This window comes from Aspergillus nidulans, chromosome VIII (genome assembly GCF_000011425.1).
Source record: "Aspergillus nidulans FGSC A4 chromosome VIII".
NCBI lineage: Eukaryota > Fungi > Ascomycota > Eurotiomycetes > Eurotiales > Aspergillaceae > Aspergillus > Aspergillus nidulans.
This window is the reverse complement of record NC_066264.1, coordinates 4,128,091-4,142,973: the sequence shown is the minus strand read 5'-3', so window position 1 is coordinate 4,142,973 and position 14,883 is coordinate 4,128,091. Positions and strand designations below refer to the sequence as shown.

At 49.4% G+C, this 14,883-nt stretch overlaps 5 protein-coding genes across 5 annotated transcripts, besides 1 other annotated feature; all 5 read right to left on the bottom strand.

The window, feature by feature from the left end:
* Positions 1-14,883: part of a sequence feature (contig 1.5 561..450355(-1)) that runs on past both edges of the window.
* ANIA_10048 (uncharacterized protein) lies at positions 930-1,931 on the bottom strand (the record flags this gene model as incomplete). The annotated part of the gene is made up of 2 exons (XM_050611013.1): positions 1,773-1,931; positions 930-1,700 (listed from the first exon to the last, which is right to left on the bottom strand). The coding sequence occupies exons 1-2, from the start codon at positions 1,923-1,925 to the stop codon at positions 930-932; spliced, it is 924 nt and encodes a 307-aa protein (XP_050469287.1). The 5' UTR covers positions 1,926-1,931.
* ANIA_10029 (uncharacterized protein) lies at positions 2,272-5,311 on the bottom strand. Its single transcript, XM_652748.2, has 3 exons — positions 4,842-5,311; positions 4,648-4,760; positions 2,272-4,560 (listed from the first exon to the last, which is right to left on the bottom strand). Exons 1-3 carry the CDS (start codon positions 4,937-4,939, stop codon positions 2,528-2,530), a joined length of 2,244 nt encoding a protein of 747 aa, XP_657840.2. The 5' UTR covers positions 4,940-5,311; the 3' UTR covers positions 2,272-2,527.
* ANIA_00237 (NPA1/URB1 family protein) lies at positions 5,688-9,311 on the bottom strand (the record flags this gene model as incomplete). Its single annotated transcript, XM_652749.2, has 5 exons — positions 5,688-6,050; positions 6,102-6,428; positions 6,467-7,275; positions 7,326-9,104; positions 9,164-9,311. The coding sequence occupies 5 exons, from the start codon at positions 9,309-9,311 to the stop codon at positions 5,733-5,735; spliced, it is 3,381 nt and encodes a 1,126-aa protein (XP_657841.1). The 3' UTR covers positions 5,688-5,732.
* On the bottom strand, positions 10,337-11,291 carry ANIA_10040 (uncharacterized protein). The gene has a single exon (XM_050611012.1). The coding sequence runs from the start codon at positions 11,283-11,285 to the stop codon at positions 10,518-10,520; it is 768 nt and encodes a 255-aa protein (XP_050469286.1). The 5' UTR covers positions 11,286-11,291; the 3' UTR covers positions 10,337-10,517.
* Positions 11,981-13,806, bottom strand: ANIA_10030 (S8 family peptidase). Its single transcript, XM_652750.2, has 3 exons — positions 13,300-13,806; positions 12,321-13,244; positions 11,981-12,270 (listed from the first exon to the last, which is right to left on the bottom strand). Exons 1-3 carry the CDS (start codon positions 13,678-13,680, stop codon positions 12,142-12,144), a joined length of 1,434 nt encoding a protein of 477 aa, XP_657842.2. The 5' UTR covers positions 13,681-13,806; the 3' UTR covers positions 11,981-12,141.

The window sequence follows — 14,883 nt, the reverse complement described above, 5'->3', positions numbered from 1 at the left end:
TGAACAGTCGACTGAGGATAAAAAGATTGCCAAACGTCTTAGGCAATCCTTAATTCATTGCATGAAAGATAGACCCAATTAGTGCAATGAAACAGTCTGTTCCTTTTCAGTTCAGTTGCCCCTAACCCAGCTGACGATAAGGCGTCGTCATGTACTTTCGTAGCCCTGATTGACCGTTCGTGTTGACAAGGAGCCAGAAGGCCTCCGTGGTTGTGATTAAGTTACCTGTTTCAACGAAAATTCCTTATCCATCGATTGTTACAGTGGATGTCCCAGCCTGGCTTCTGGCTTGAACTGTCGTCCGTTCCACAATATAACCAGCGAAGATGAGATTCTCCAAGGGCAGTCATGAGATAGGAAGGGTCTATTGAGGACTTCCTCGGCCTTGACCAAGAGTTCTTATAGTAATTTAAAAGCCACAGTATGCATTTAGTCGTGTCCGGCAATCATGGTTTGCACGAGTGGATGCTACAATCTTCTGGGGTTTTCGCGGCATGTTTATTTGTCCAGGAACCAGGTGGATATAAATGGGACAAGGACTCGACCTCCATTTTCTTCCCTATCCAGTCACTGTAGAATTGTTCGCTATCATAATAGACTTGATTTGAAATTTCGTTTGCAGGAAAAGAAACCCAAGGAAAGAAAAGGAAGAGAGAGGAAGTTAAAGGTGGTGAAAACGGGGTGGAGGTAAGGTGTAGGTGTGCCTTGGAAAGCGCCATGCCACAGTAACATGAGAAAGTAATTTTTTCATCCTTTGATTCCAGCAACGCGTATTACCTTACTTTGCTTTAAGAACCGACATCCATCAATCAAGCTGGTCATTAACCATTAACTCTTTCATGTCTACACATTAAGGACTGCCTTGGACTACAAGCATGATACTAAGACACTGCAGCCGACAATAATCATGGCCTGCGGCATTCTTGGACTTATGTAACCTGACGATGTCTCTGACTTTGAACCCGACTGAGATTCCCGTGATTGTGCTGGCGATTGCCGTTAGCATCTTCCTCGGCGTTCTCTTTGTTCTCATCCGGCGATAGATACCATGCAGTGTTGAGATCGACATTGAAAAACCCCACCCCATCAGTATCCATGTCGTCTGGATCTTCGTAGATCTCGAACCGTTGAGGCCGTCGCGGGATATCCGGTGGGTCTGGATGCGGATGCGGATGGTTCAATAGCTGAAGGCTGGCTATCAAGGCGTGCATGTATTCCCCTGGTTCCTCGCTTGAAGGAGGTTTAGTGTCGCCAAGAGGATGGCATAAAGACATAGGGTCAAATACGTCCGCGCTTTGTGCTGCATGGTTTGGTGTATGGTTCTTATCCTTGTCCGTATCAGATTCAGCGCTGGCACTACCTTCGGACATGGTTTGACATGTTGATTCTGGGTCCCAGGCGAATAACGTCCGGACTTTCTTCCGCGGCGGGAGTTGTAAGTAGCCTAGGTGGTCATTGCTTTCTTCACTCCATAGTCCGTTTGGTATCCTGTTATTATCCCCATCTCCATCTCCATCTCCATCTCCGAAGTTCGGTGAGATGTCCCGATGGGTTAACCCTCTTCCCTCTTCTCCAGTGCCACTTTCACCATGATTCACCAAGTTCTCCGCCAGACGTTTCGCCCCTAGGATCTGAAGCTGCTGGGTCTGACCTTGCTGTGAAGTCCTTTTCTGCTTTTCCTTCTGGTTATCGGTCTCTTTCTGCCGGTTGGGTAGCACGTGTTAGTTGATTATTGAGGGATAGCTCGAATATTTGCGGCGTAGGTGACTCACAATTGGGGTCGATATTGGGGTTGGGTCAATGCTCAGACAAAGCTGGAGTTCGATTTCATCCATCATGTTGATGTCTTGTTCTTGTTGCTGTGTTTCTGGACGGAGGTGCTTGTTAACAGGCGATGGGCTAATGTGAAAGTGAGGGCTGATCATAGAGTACTGCATGGACGACATGGGTAAAGGTAGAGATGAATGATTTCAGGTAGAGGGAGTGTGATTGATCGATTCGGGCAGTTCAGGCGGAGTCACTTGCCTTCATGGATCTGGTGCTCATTGAGTAGCCACACTGCGGCAAGTGAAGAACATGAAATGCAGCGAGGTGTCTCAAGTCAAAGGGTAGATGTAGGGTGGTTAATGTGAAGCGAAGGATGAAGAAATGGTAAGCAAGATTGAGGGGATTTCACAGGAACCTGCTCAACCAGAGCTGCTACACTATACTCGAAAAACAACTACAAGGTCATCCGCATAGCTGGATTGAGACTATCCTGTCCTAGATAAAGACGAGCAGCGCATAGATCGCGTACATGATCCGAGATATCAACGATCGGTATTACTCTCACAAGCTCGCTTCTGACGTCAAGTCAAGTTAAGGTAGTGACTGTTTAGATGCGGACATCCTGCCCTCAGTGAGGGTGACGATAAAGATATACAGACTTGGATACGCTTCCGCAGGGCAGGATTGTTACTGACGAGAAAGCATGCAAACTCCATCGCACTCGAACAACTGGGCATATCACCTTGCTCTGCGTACCTGCTTATCTAAACTGCCTGGGACCCACCATACCACCTCTGGCATCAGTTCCCACCTGTCCGAACATGTCTAGCAAGTGTCTGGAAGACGGTGGTGGGCCTTGAATACCGGGATTTCCGTCAAATAGTCCCATCACATTCTCCCCATTGTGTGGAACGGGCGGGAAGCCGCCGGGGGGCAGGCCGTTCATGTAACCCGGGGGCGGCATCATTCCAGGCGGAATAGGTCCACGTGGGAATGGCTGACGCTCATTAAGCGGCATGTTTCCAGGCATTGGCATCACGTTGGAGATATAATTGGGGTTGACGCCCCTGTTCGGGGTTGGAATACCGGGGGGAGGGGCCAAAGGAGCTGGAGGGGCAGTTTGTTGCGGGGGCATATGGTGACCAGCCCAACCGGGAGGTGGCATGTGCTCAAAACCAGGAGGGCGCTGGATGCCCATGGGTGGCGCATGGCCCTGAGGAACACGGCTGCCACCAGGTGTAATGGGACCCTGCGCCAAGGGAACGTCGTCAAAGTAGCCCATTGGCGGCCCATTAGTAGGCCGTCGTCGCAGCTGATCAACATCCGATCTCTGCATCGTGGCGATTGCGGGGTCATTCAAAAAGCTGGGACCTTTCATAGAAGGCTCTACTCCATGGGGATGAGGCATGCCATCAGGCATATTCATTAGCCCAGGGGGTGGTCCAGTACTCTGTGGCTGATTTTGAGGGCCTTGATTGGGGCCAGCACCGGGACTGACTCTCACTTGTTGCATCAGCCGAAGCAGATATTGGCTGTCTCGTCCTTGAGATTCCTGGCTAAACAAATTCTCCTTGAGTGGGGCGTCCACTCCCCGTGCAGGAGTGCCTTGTGTGGCTATATGCTCCAGGCGTTGGCCCTGCTCACGAGAAGGAGATATCGGGCTGCGAGTCTGTTCTGCATGGACCAAGGAAGAAGGACGGTTTGGTTGAGCATTGTTCTGTGTAGGATCGTTATGAGGCGTGGTATTACGCGATTTCCCACCACCGAGCATTTGTAAGATACGCTGAAAGCCTTCTTGATCAGCATCGGTCGAGGAGTTCATTGGTGCAGGAGATCTAGAGCTAATCGGCGACTCGGGCTCCTTTGCAGGGCTGCCGAGAGGAGGACTGAATAGGCCTGCAAAGCGAGAGGACTTTACAGGCTTTCCCACAGTCGATTCCTTCTTCACAGTCGATTCTGAAGGGAGAGGCGATCCCAAGTCCTGAGCAGGCTTCGTGTCACCCAGCAGGCCGAAGAAGCGCTCCATTGTACTGTCGTGAAGAGCAGCGCCGCTCGGGCTAAAGATCTCGCCATCGGTAGGCCTGGGCTCTGATCTCTGTACAGGTTCCGGGACCCTCTCATTGGGGGAATCTTTCCTCTCTTCGGGTTGAGCTTGGGAAGAACCAGCTTTCATCTTCTCTTTCCAGCGCTCAAAATCCTCTTGTGTGTGGACTCTTCGAGGTTCGTCTCGGCCTGTCGCATCCAGCCACTCAGGCTCTTGCTCCAGCTTTGCTCCACGAGTCCATTCACGGTCAGCGCCATGTCTGTCACGGCGCCAATCTCGGCTGCGAAGTGAAGCTTTCTCTTCTTCCGCATCGGGTGCTTCTTGTCCTTTATCTTCACGGAACCAACTGCCCTCATGTCTAGCACGCCCAGCTAGCGCTTCCCGGCGAGGGAAAAAGCGTCCGTCTTTGTCTTTTGCTGCGTTATGGTCTTGGGAATCGCGGGATTCCCACCTGTCGAAATCTCCGTTGCGCTTGGACCTTTTGTCTTGTTCATCTTGACCGAGAGCACGACGCGTGCGGCCATTATTCCAGTCCTCCTTCTCTCCCCTCCGATTATTGAATGTCCCCATCTTCCCCTCACGCCCAGCAAAGTCTCTTTCGCCGGCTTCCCGGTCTCTGAAAAACTTGAACCTGTCATTCTTTGTTTCATCTGAGGCTGGTGAACGTTCTGAGGCGTCTATTGAGCCTTTACCGGGTATACGGGATGCAGAAGCAAAGGCGGTTTTTGGGGGTCCGAGGACAATTTCCTCTACTCAGGGTCAGAATAATCATCTAGGCTAGGCTTATAGCTTCCGTCTCGGAAACATAAGAGCGCTTGAATAGAATTTCGTCTCACCTGAATTTGAATTGCGAGATATGTGACGGGTCTCGAAATTGCTTGGCCGGCGACCTGACGTTTCGTTATGGTTGTTGCTAGGGTTTCGTTGAGCCGTACGATCAGGCAGCGGCCTACGTAAATCCCATCAGTCAGTACAAGTAGGATGAAGAGACATAACACATCGAAGTGGATAGAGGGCGAGAATTCCATACCCCATCCATTCCTCCACCGGAGGTAGATTGGCTGGCCGCGTGACCAGCGGTGACTCGCGCAGCCATATCAACTCATCGATTTGATAACGTCGCGCCATTGCGACGGCTTGTTATGTTGTGTTTGTCACAATCCCTACGTAGTTCTCATGTGTTCCGATCGATCAAAATACAGGGGAGTAAAGAAAAGATCCTGGTCGAGTTTCGGTGTGCTAGAACTTGCGGCGAAAGGCGGAGACGACGATTGAACGGAAAGCAGGATTTGGCGTCGGAAGGTTATAGGAGAAGGCACAGACTTAACGCGGGTTATGAGTGCAGGTCAATTGAAAGACGTGAATGTGGGCGTTGATGGTCGGGTAATCGGTATCGGTCAGGTTGAGGTTGAGGTGCGGATGAGGAGGGGCAGATTTGCCGAATCAGCAGGAGCGAGTGTGACCGAGAGAAATTGGGGTAACTAATAGTTGGGATATTGGTACTGGATGGCCAAAGAGATATATGACTTTGGAGCTTTCGCAGAGCGTGATCGGGCGGAAGAAGAAAAGGTTAAGGGGAGTTGAGGCGATGAGCCCAAGGTCGGAGTTCTGAAGTTTCGCGCCGCCCAAAAAGGAAAGGAAACGGCCAGCTCGCTGGAACAACACACTACTCTGCAGCTGGTCCACGTATTTTGCAGCCACAACGCTGGAGATTGCTGCCACTTGACTTCTCGCCGCGTACCTGATCAATTATTCTCTGTGGTTATCACACCGTTTTCTCTTCCTTTCGCAGACGCATCAACATATTTCATGGTTTTGACCGCAAAACCAGGCAGAAGGCCGAATACGTAATAAAACACAACTTTATTCCAGTGCTATATAGTGGGTATATGGTCCAAAGTTATCCTCACCTCGTCCAATTCTACGCAGTAATCTGTTCAACTGCTCGTTGTACAGCGCCTTCACTCCACTTCACGGTCCGATCATGGTCCGACGATTGAAGTAATGACTGCGCCATAGCTGTAAGGGTGGACGCATCCCTGCCGGTGACTGATGGGATTTGGCTCTGTATCCAACTAATAATGCCTGCTCTTGTAATCAAAGTTGTACTGCCCTGGACCTGTGTTGAGCGGTACACCAAGTGCAAAATTTTCTTCTTCGCAGAGAAGCCAGCACCTGGTGAATCGTAGAACGACAGGACTCTCTCAAAAACGTTGGCCCGGCGATATATCTCCATATCCTGATAAATGTTAAACAAGCGGGACAATCTATGGAGGGCTATAGGGCGTACCTGTTCCGTTCGAAGTCCCTTGACAAGCAGATCCAATAGCCATGCGGTTTCCTCAAAGTAGCCGTCATCCAACTCGGGCTCATGCAACAGGATTTTGTCAATCCAATAAGACGGTATTTTTTCCACCTCCCAAGCAGGAGCTTTCTGAAGGAACTTATTGATCTTTCCATAGAGTTTATGCATCGGGTCCACAAGAATTGCAAGACAGCTGGCAGCACATTCTCCCACAATCCACGGCACGGGTGATTCAACCCCAATTTGTTTGACAGTCTCGAGGAATTCTCCAGTTAGGATGTAGGCGCTGCGCCATTCGGCATACTTGGATTCCTGCAAGCGTTGATTAGTCTCATGACGCTGAGACATACAGGCAACGAGGATATTACCTTGAGCTTCATCATGAATCGCGAAATGTTCGGAAGCGCCTGTCTCCGAACCTCTTCATGCTCGGAGCACAGGCATAGGAAAAGCTCTGCTATTCGACCCTCCTCCAGCGACTCCGCTACCTCTTTTTGGTCCCATCTATATAGCTCATTATGAGTAGTCCCCTCGGCCGGTAAAGAGCCAAAAATTTCTTCCAAATCAATGTTTTGCCATTCTTTTTTCGGGGCTGACGAGGGTTGTTCTCTTGGTTCAGAGTCTGGGTTCTGATCCTCTTTTTCGTCCTCTTCACACCCTTTCAAGGCCTTTCTGAAGCGTGACTTCAGCTTCCGATCCTCCGTAGCGTTGACTAATTCGTCCCGAGCCGCTTTCAGCCCTTGTAGACTCTCCCCGGCTGGATGAAGGTTTCTGAGCAATCTAACGATGAATTCGCTCACGTTTGTCTTAGCGCTATCATTTCCAGCTTTGAGTACGAAAGGCCATTGCTCAATAACAGCAGCCACTAGAGGACTCAGCAGCTCGGGAGTTTGGACAAGAGATCCGAGTAGATCTTGATAGTGAACCGGCTTCTTGGTCACACGGCAAGCGCAATTATCGAAGAAGGCCAACTGGTGTTGAGATTCGGAGTCGGACGACCCAAAGCTAGACAGGACAGCCGAGAAGCTGGAGGAGCGAATGACCGAGTATTCTATCAGCACATTTGCGAGGAGTGAGTGGATCTCTTTGAAAGAACCTTCAGAGGACGTGTTGATTAAGACTCTCAAGATGGACGTAAACGCAGAAAATTGCATGGATCCTGTTATAATGTTAGAGATAACGATGATAACTTGACACCAGGGACATTACCTGGCTGGTTCCACCAGCGTAGGGATGCAGATTGTTGAGCAATTTTGAGAATGTTTTGTAATTGGCTTATCAGGAGTTCTGTGCTCTCCGCGTCGAGATTTCCTTCGTCCAGTCGTTTTAAAATATCAACGAGAACAAGGGAAACGTCAAAGCCCTCTTCCAGAGCCGCATTTGTCAGAACCTCATAGAAGCAAGCAAGTAGCTCGGAGACCGCCTCCAGCTGCTGCAAGTCATCTTTAGCTGTTCTCCGAAACAAAGTTACAACGTCCTTCATCTGAGGGCACCTATGACCAAACTCAACAGTCAACTTGTCTGCAGCTTGGGTCCACAAATGCTGGCCGGCGCCATGATCAGCACGGAAGATTTTCAGGGTGTCGCGCAATTTATTGAAAGACATCGTCAGGACTCTAACTGCAAAAAGAGTGACGATCTCAGTATTCAAGTTGAAACAGCGCGTCAGCACTTTCTGCGTAAGTGGCCGGGGAAGAATATTCTCGATGACCACCGAAACAGGCGGAGGCATGGCGGGCAGCTTATCCTTCCAACCACAATTGGCAGGAACCGGTAAACTAACTGTCGAGAAGAGAACGGTTGATTCCGCCATCCACGAAGGTGTGGGTTTTGGATCTGCCATAAAGAGCGCTTTCTTGGTATAGTAATCAGCAATTAGCTCCGGCGCTGCTTTGAAAATAGCTAAGAGAAGCGCAATCTGGAGACTATCGGATTCCGGACGGAGGACCTGAATGAGGTAAGACAGCGTACCATTGCGGACAGGTACCGATTCCCGGTACTTATCCACGTAGACTGCGGAATCAAGTCCTAAATCAATCGAAGCATCGTCTTCAATTGGAAGCAATTCTGGATCGCTGTTAACAGGGTACCATCCTGTTTGAGGCAGCAAAACGCCATGCTCAGTCTTGGTGCAGACTGTCAACAAGATCTTATGTGCCTCATCGGCGAGAGACAAGCCGGTCGCGTTTTCCTGTTCGGATTCTCGGTCATAACCGTAAAGGGTGACCAGTCTTTCAAGGTTCCATCGACTGAAGAATTTGGTCTTGGTGTTGCGGGAGAGGGAGCTATCTTGGATTACATCTCTTTCAATTGCTTTGACGATATCGATGACAATTTCATGCGGGTCCTTTCTTAGATGTTCAAGAAAAGCTCTTATGACCTTTTGTTGCTCGATGATATCGGTCTTGTTGGCAGTGTTCTGAAATTTCAAGTTTGCAAGAACATATCGCTGAGCGTTCCGCCTCAGAGTAGATGCATTAGGATCATCGGCGTTGTCTTCCAGCTGCGCTTTGTTCGGTGTCAGAAACACGTCCATGCGCTTAAAAGTAATGTGACGCGCGATGTAGAGCTGCCGGGCGACAGCACCGCCGTCGAAACTGACGATCTCCGTCAGGAGTCGAAGACAAGGAGAAATCAGATGCTCTTTAGATTTGTTCGCAGTAAGGCCACGGTTGAAAAGCCGCAGCTGGTCCTTCTGCAGCAAATACTTGCACAGAGCGATACCAAATTCCCGAAAATCCAGATTGCTGGAGACGGTCTTCAGGAAGATTGCGAGAACTGAGGGCACAGAAGTAAGTAATGATTCATTATTACTGCTGTCTGCGAAGTTCCACGTCTGGATGATCTCCGGAAAGCAGATTGCTTCTTCTGTGTTGCGAGTAATTTGAGTGTCGCAGTACGCCTTAAGTATGCGGAATTTTTTGGCTTTCTCGCCTTCATGGTTAGTCTGTCCTATTGACGTGAGGAACTCTTTGAATCGCCTTATGCCTATATTTAAGACGGTCAGTCTGGTCTACCATCCCAGAAAACTTTGAAGGTATATTCACCTTGCTTTGATTCTACAACGTTTTGTTGGAAGACTAGAAGCGATCGTAGCTGTGTATGTGACGTTATGGCAGAGGAGTCTGCAGCCTCTTGCGAGGTGTCAAGCTTCCTCCGCTTAGCAGTATGGAACCCATCATCATTATTAGACATTGTGAACTTGAAAACGAGATAGACTGATATAGCTTAACCAGTCCAGATAATTTGGGATCGGCGGAGCAAAAATCTAATATTCCGACTTGGGCTATCAGCCAGTGCCGCTTTACCGTACCGTACCTACCGTATCGGAAATGTGGACTAACGATATTCCACCTGGCCGTCACGTATGCGAACTCGCCAACACTGAGGTAGAAGATCCATTTCCTCACCTCCCGCTTGCAATTCCCGCTTGCAATGCTATAATATCATCCATATAATTATCCTCTTATTCAATTATCAATATTACCAACTTGAACCCATTATCCATATTCTATTCTAATAATTGATAAGTCAATTACTAGATAGTTCCTAATGCTCTATAGTCGTGATATCAATGCTCTGGAATGCTATTTAAGTCTGAGATATGAAGGCGGCTACTCAACGTATTGGGAATCTCAGTAATTCGCGAGCCTCGAGTAGATGAAATATCTATAACCGCAAACGTCAAAGATAGCCAGATATGTTCGCCAAAAGGGAAAGAGAGCCTTTAGAGTAGCTGATATAGTAGAGTGAGTGAGAGAAATAGAAGAATATGAGGCCAGAGCATTTCTGAACTACTAACAGGTGAGACTCAAATCAAAGCACTTATTAATCATAAAGTTTAGGCATATGCAATTCATAGCGAGCTGAAGCCAGCCTTGGAAGCTGAGTATATCCAACTGCTCTGAATCAAGTGAGCGGGCTACGGTAGCTAAACCGAACCAACCAGCCAAGGTGAGCTTAATTGAACCTGATGCCATCCTAATGGTATATTTCAATACAATACAGTGCATTCTTAGTGAACTATCCCATAATAGAGCCTACGTTTGGCCTAAGCATGAGGCATAAAACAAAGCCGCTCACACTGCTTTTAACTATCCAAGATCCCTAGAGAAATGCATTAGGGCTAGCAGTAAAAACCTTACATGACCCGAACGCATCTGAAACTACCGGGTAAACATCGCATGCACTGTTTCAACCCTTGCATTAACTAACTAATCAGGAGTATTTGAGTGGGCTAACAACTGTTAACGGGACTATCTACGATACTATATTACACGTCGCTCCGCCAACAGCCAGTCATCGTAGTCAATAGTACGCTCCAACCAGTGATTTAAATGTCTCAATGGTCGAGGTATGAGTACACCGCGCTGATGTTCAGATGGCCCCATCAGTGGTTACTCAGAATCCAAAGCGCCTTCTCGCCGCCGCAGTGGGAGAAATAGATGGAGTGATAGAGGCGCTGGAGCCTGAAGGGACCGCAGCTGCAGAAGAGCGGTTACCAACACTACCAACAAGCGGTCCGATGAAGAAAGTCTGGCCACACGGATCCGAAGGCGCCGTGACACAGTCCTGAAGGTATTGGCCAAGTCGTCCAGGCTCCTTGCCAGAACCAAGAACGTATTCCGGGTTGTAAGCGGGCACCAAGGAGGAAACGTTGGACGGGAATACAACGCTCCTCTGCTCTGCCGCAAGCCAGCTGGCGTCTGCAGTATGCACGGCTGCCAGTCTCGCAAGAATAAACGAGACTTCCGGGGACTGGGTGTACCCAGTGGCACCAATGAAGGCACTGGCAACGCTGCCCTCGAGTACAGCAGCATTCTTCACGTAATCTTCTCCGCTAGTTGCATTCGGGATCGAGTAGTCACATCTTGGGTTCGAGAAGCCGGGGATTTGAGAGCCGACTTGCTGTAAAGCGCGGACGCCCAAACGGTTCTGTCTCTGGATGCCGAGGAGGTTCTGGTAGTACTCCACTCTCGAGCCATTGGTGGCATCCCTCAGGAAGGTCTGGTTGATCGGCTGGGATGTATAGTATCTCTCGAGCAGTCCTTGCAATGCGTACGCGTATTCAATGACTTCGGCGTCAGAGGACTTGGGAGAACAGCTTGTGTTTTGGGCGATCGCAGCCCCGGCAAGCAGGAGACCGCCGAATAGAGAAGAGAAACGCATGCTGGCTTGAGAAGATAGTTTACACGTATATGGATATTGAGTAAAGTAGAAACCAATTGAGTCCAGGAATTTGATAGTGTTATGTGAGAGTAGATACTCATATAAGTACACGAATACTAATGGCCGTCAGAACGACGTGAGACTAACTGTATGATGCAATATGAACTGTATGTTCTCGTCTTAGACTCGTGGAAACGCGCGGATGCTTAACCCGACCTTTGCATCACGATATCGCCGAGAGAAGAGCTCATAGGTGGACAGAGCAGCCCTCGTAGTGCTGCCCATGGGTTACCGGATATGCGGATCTCTCACCCGCCATTGATGACGAGCAGCGCGAACTGAAGACCGGGTCAAACTCTGATATCATGACATTGGGAATTGTGGTAAGGCTGAATGCGGTCAAATATGTTGTCACTGTCAAGTGTGGGTGTAAGAGGGCCCTGCAGCTTCGGTCCGTCCTCTATCTTCTGGTGCGAATCCCCCCTTCAGCGAGTCCTAGATGCGACAGTAGATCTAGATTAAAATCCAAGATTGACTCATTTTTCCCCCTTCAACCAGTTGGCGGATGAGTGCGGAAAGCATAACCACAGTACCGCACTGGACTATGTTTGGGTCAACAATAGGCACGTGACTAGGAATTTACCCCTACTTGATGCCAACTCGGCAACATACTACTTTGTATTGATGTGGGTTTTCATCCAGTGTCATTGCAAAACGATCTATGCCATGTACCATCAAGTGGCCAAAGATAGCACTCACTACCCGAGTGTCGGTTACGCAATCAATCAAGTTAAGTCAAGCCAAACCAACGCAGAATCTTCAGAAAACGAGCAACACAGATGCACTCCGGAGTGCTTTACATGGCCTGGGCGAGGATACCTCCAGCCTTGAAAGGAGTGGAGTCGACATGAGAGCCGCTCTTGTAGCCACCCTTGGCAATGATATCAGAGTAGTTGGTGGAGCCACCACCGTTCCAAGCAAGGAGCTAAATCACAAGTTAGTTAAGACCAGTAAAAATTCCAACGCGCAACTTACGTTGGGGGTGTCCGCAGGAATGTCAGTAAGGACACCTTCAGTGGCAATGGATATGATATCCTTCTTGAGCTTCTCAGGAGTGAAATCGACTGCGAAAGCAGAGTCCTTGGACGGTTGAAGGGAAACAAAGTACGCCAAGAGACCGGCAATGTGAGGCGAAGCCATGGAGGTTCCCGAGATGGTGTTGACCGCCGACTTGCTGCCAATCCAAGTTGACAGAATGTTGAGGCCAGGAGCAAAGATATCTGTGCACTTGCCATAATTGGAGAAGTAAGCGCGCTCGTCAGCAAGGGTCGAAGCTCCTACAGTCACTGCCTTCTCAGCGGCTGCGGGAGAGTAGCTGCACGCATCGGCGTTGTCGTTACCAGCAGCGACAGCAAAGTGAACACCGGCTTCAACGCCAGCATTGACAGCATCCTCAAGGGTCTTCGACTTGCCACCGCCAAGGCTCATGTTAGCAACGCTGCCCTTGAAGCCGTTGCCACCCTTCTTGGCTTTCTTGAGATGAGACTCGACAGCCCACTCGACACCCTGGACAACGTCGGCCATGGTGCCAGAGCCACTGGACCTGAGAACCTTAACAGCATAGATGTTGGCCTTCTTAGAAACACCGTACTTCTTTCCGGCAATGGTGCCCGAGCAGTGAGTGCCGTGACCGTTACCATCTTCATCCGCGTCGTTGTTAGGGATAGTCTTGCCCCAGAAAGCACGGCCCTCAAAGTCCTCATGTTCGATATTGATACCAGTATCAATAGTGTAAACATCAACTCCCTCACCTCCCTCGGAAGCGTAGAGGTACTTGTTGAATGTACCGAAAGTGAGTCTGTCCCGATGCGAGATACGAGCCAAACCCCAAGGGGCGTTCTTCTCAACGTCCGTGTCCTCCAATGTATGGACTTCGGAGTTTCGCTCAATGTACTCGATCTATGAAAAGATGACCGTCAGTTTGGGCAGAGCCGTATTCCGGCGGTGTACTTACGTCAGGATGTTTGCGGATTTCCTCGATCGTATCCTCGTGGAAATGTCCCGAGTACCCCATGAGGGATCCTGCGATATTGAAGGTGGCCTTTAGACCGTCATAGATCTCTTCGCCGAATCCGAATTCCAAGCCGAGGAAACGCTTCTTCAGGTCTGCCCTTCCACCACTCTTCTGCCCGTGGATGTCCTGCACCCAACTGTGATGAACAGAGGCGGCAACAGGGTCTACGTGTTTCTTGAAGACAACAATATAAGAGTCCGGGACCTCCTTAGCGTTTGTAGATGAAAGGATGGGAGCGGCTCCGTTGTGAATCGAGTCGACAACAACAGGCGAGGCTGCAACAAGCAGCGGAAGCAATGAAAGGCCGAAGATGCCTTTCATGATGGCGGCTATAAAAATGTAAACGAACTTGACAGACCAACGAAATGAAAGAAACCAGGACTTCACAAAGATGAAGAGTACGATGATTTAGATAAGAGATGATGAAGATGAAGATGAAGAGAGAGGGATGGGGAGATGAGGAGTGAGGAGGAGGTTGGATGGGGAGAGCCGAGCTTATCAGTCAGCTGCACCAAGGAAGGGTGATGTAAGATGCAATCCGGGATCATTAGATACTCGTTACCTTACGCGCTGTTACAGATCAGGTGACTCACCTCACGCCTCTGTCCTGGTGTAATAGTGTAAATTACCTATCAATTACAGATGGCGGCAGTACGCGGCCTGGTCACGCTATGATAAGGACCCATGCTGAGCAACCAGCCAGTGGTGGAGGCTGCGGAGATCAAGCAGATCAACAGTCAGAAGGGTGCAGTTGTGATAGCTAGTATGCTACAAAGTACTACTGAGTACACGTTTGTGGCGTAGAGATGCCTTTACTACTATTATTGGCAATACAATGAAAATCGCCCTTGCCGTAAATTACAATCGGACGGAGGACGCCCGTCCAGCGGTGACTCAGGTCCTCAGCAGACCCCAGACCCAAGTTCCAGGCACCAGGCGCTTGAGGAACTCGTGAGGGGTCACCCTAACCAAGAACAACAGCAGGGTGGAACAATGGCGAATTTGTCAGTTGGCTAACTTCCTGTTTCAACCCCAGCCTGGGCCGAGCTACAAGCTGCTGATCGCTGATCCCGCCTCATTCCTGACTCCGGAATCCTGCCAACAGATTATGGGTACTATAGGTGGCATCCATGACTCTGCACAAGCTGTTTTAAGCGCTAGGTAACCCAAGCCGTGACGTACACAAATTTGACAACCTGACCTTTGTAAATAACTCGGTTCAATCTTTACCGCCCTCCTGGCTAAGACGATTTGCTCTACGGATGAGGCAGCAGCTTCAATAAGCCGCTGAATTAGCATGCTGGAGGGAATACAAATCTAAACAGTTGCCAAGGGTTGCAATATATATAAGGTTGTTCGGTGACTCCTCAGCTATGCTACGGATATCGCGCTGCAGGTTTCCATTCTGTTTCTAACACAATATAAAGTACTTACGGCCATCCATTCTTTTGAAACCATGGGGCCCTAAACGGGAATGCACTACTCCGAACTCGGAAGTGCCTCTTTCGAAGCCGGACATTCACA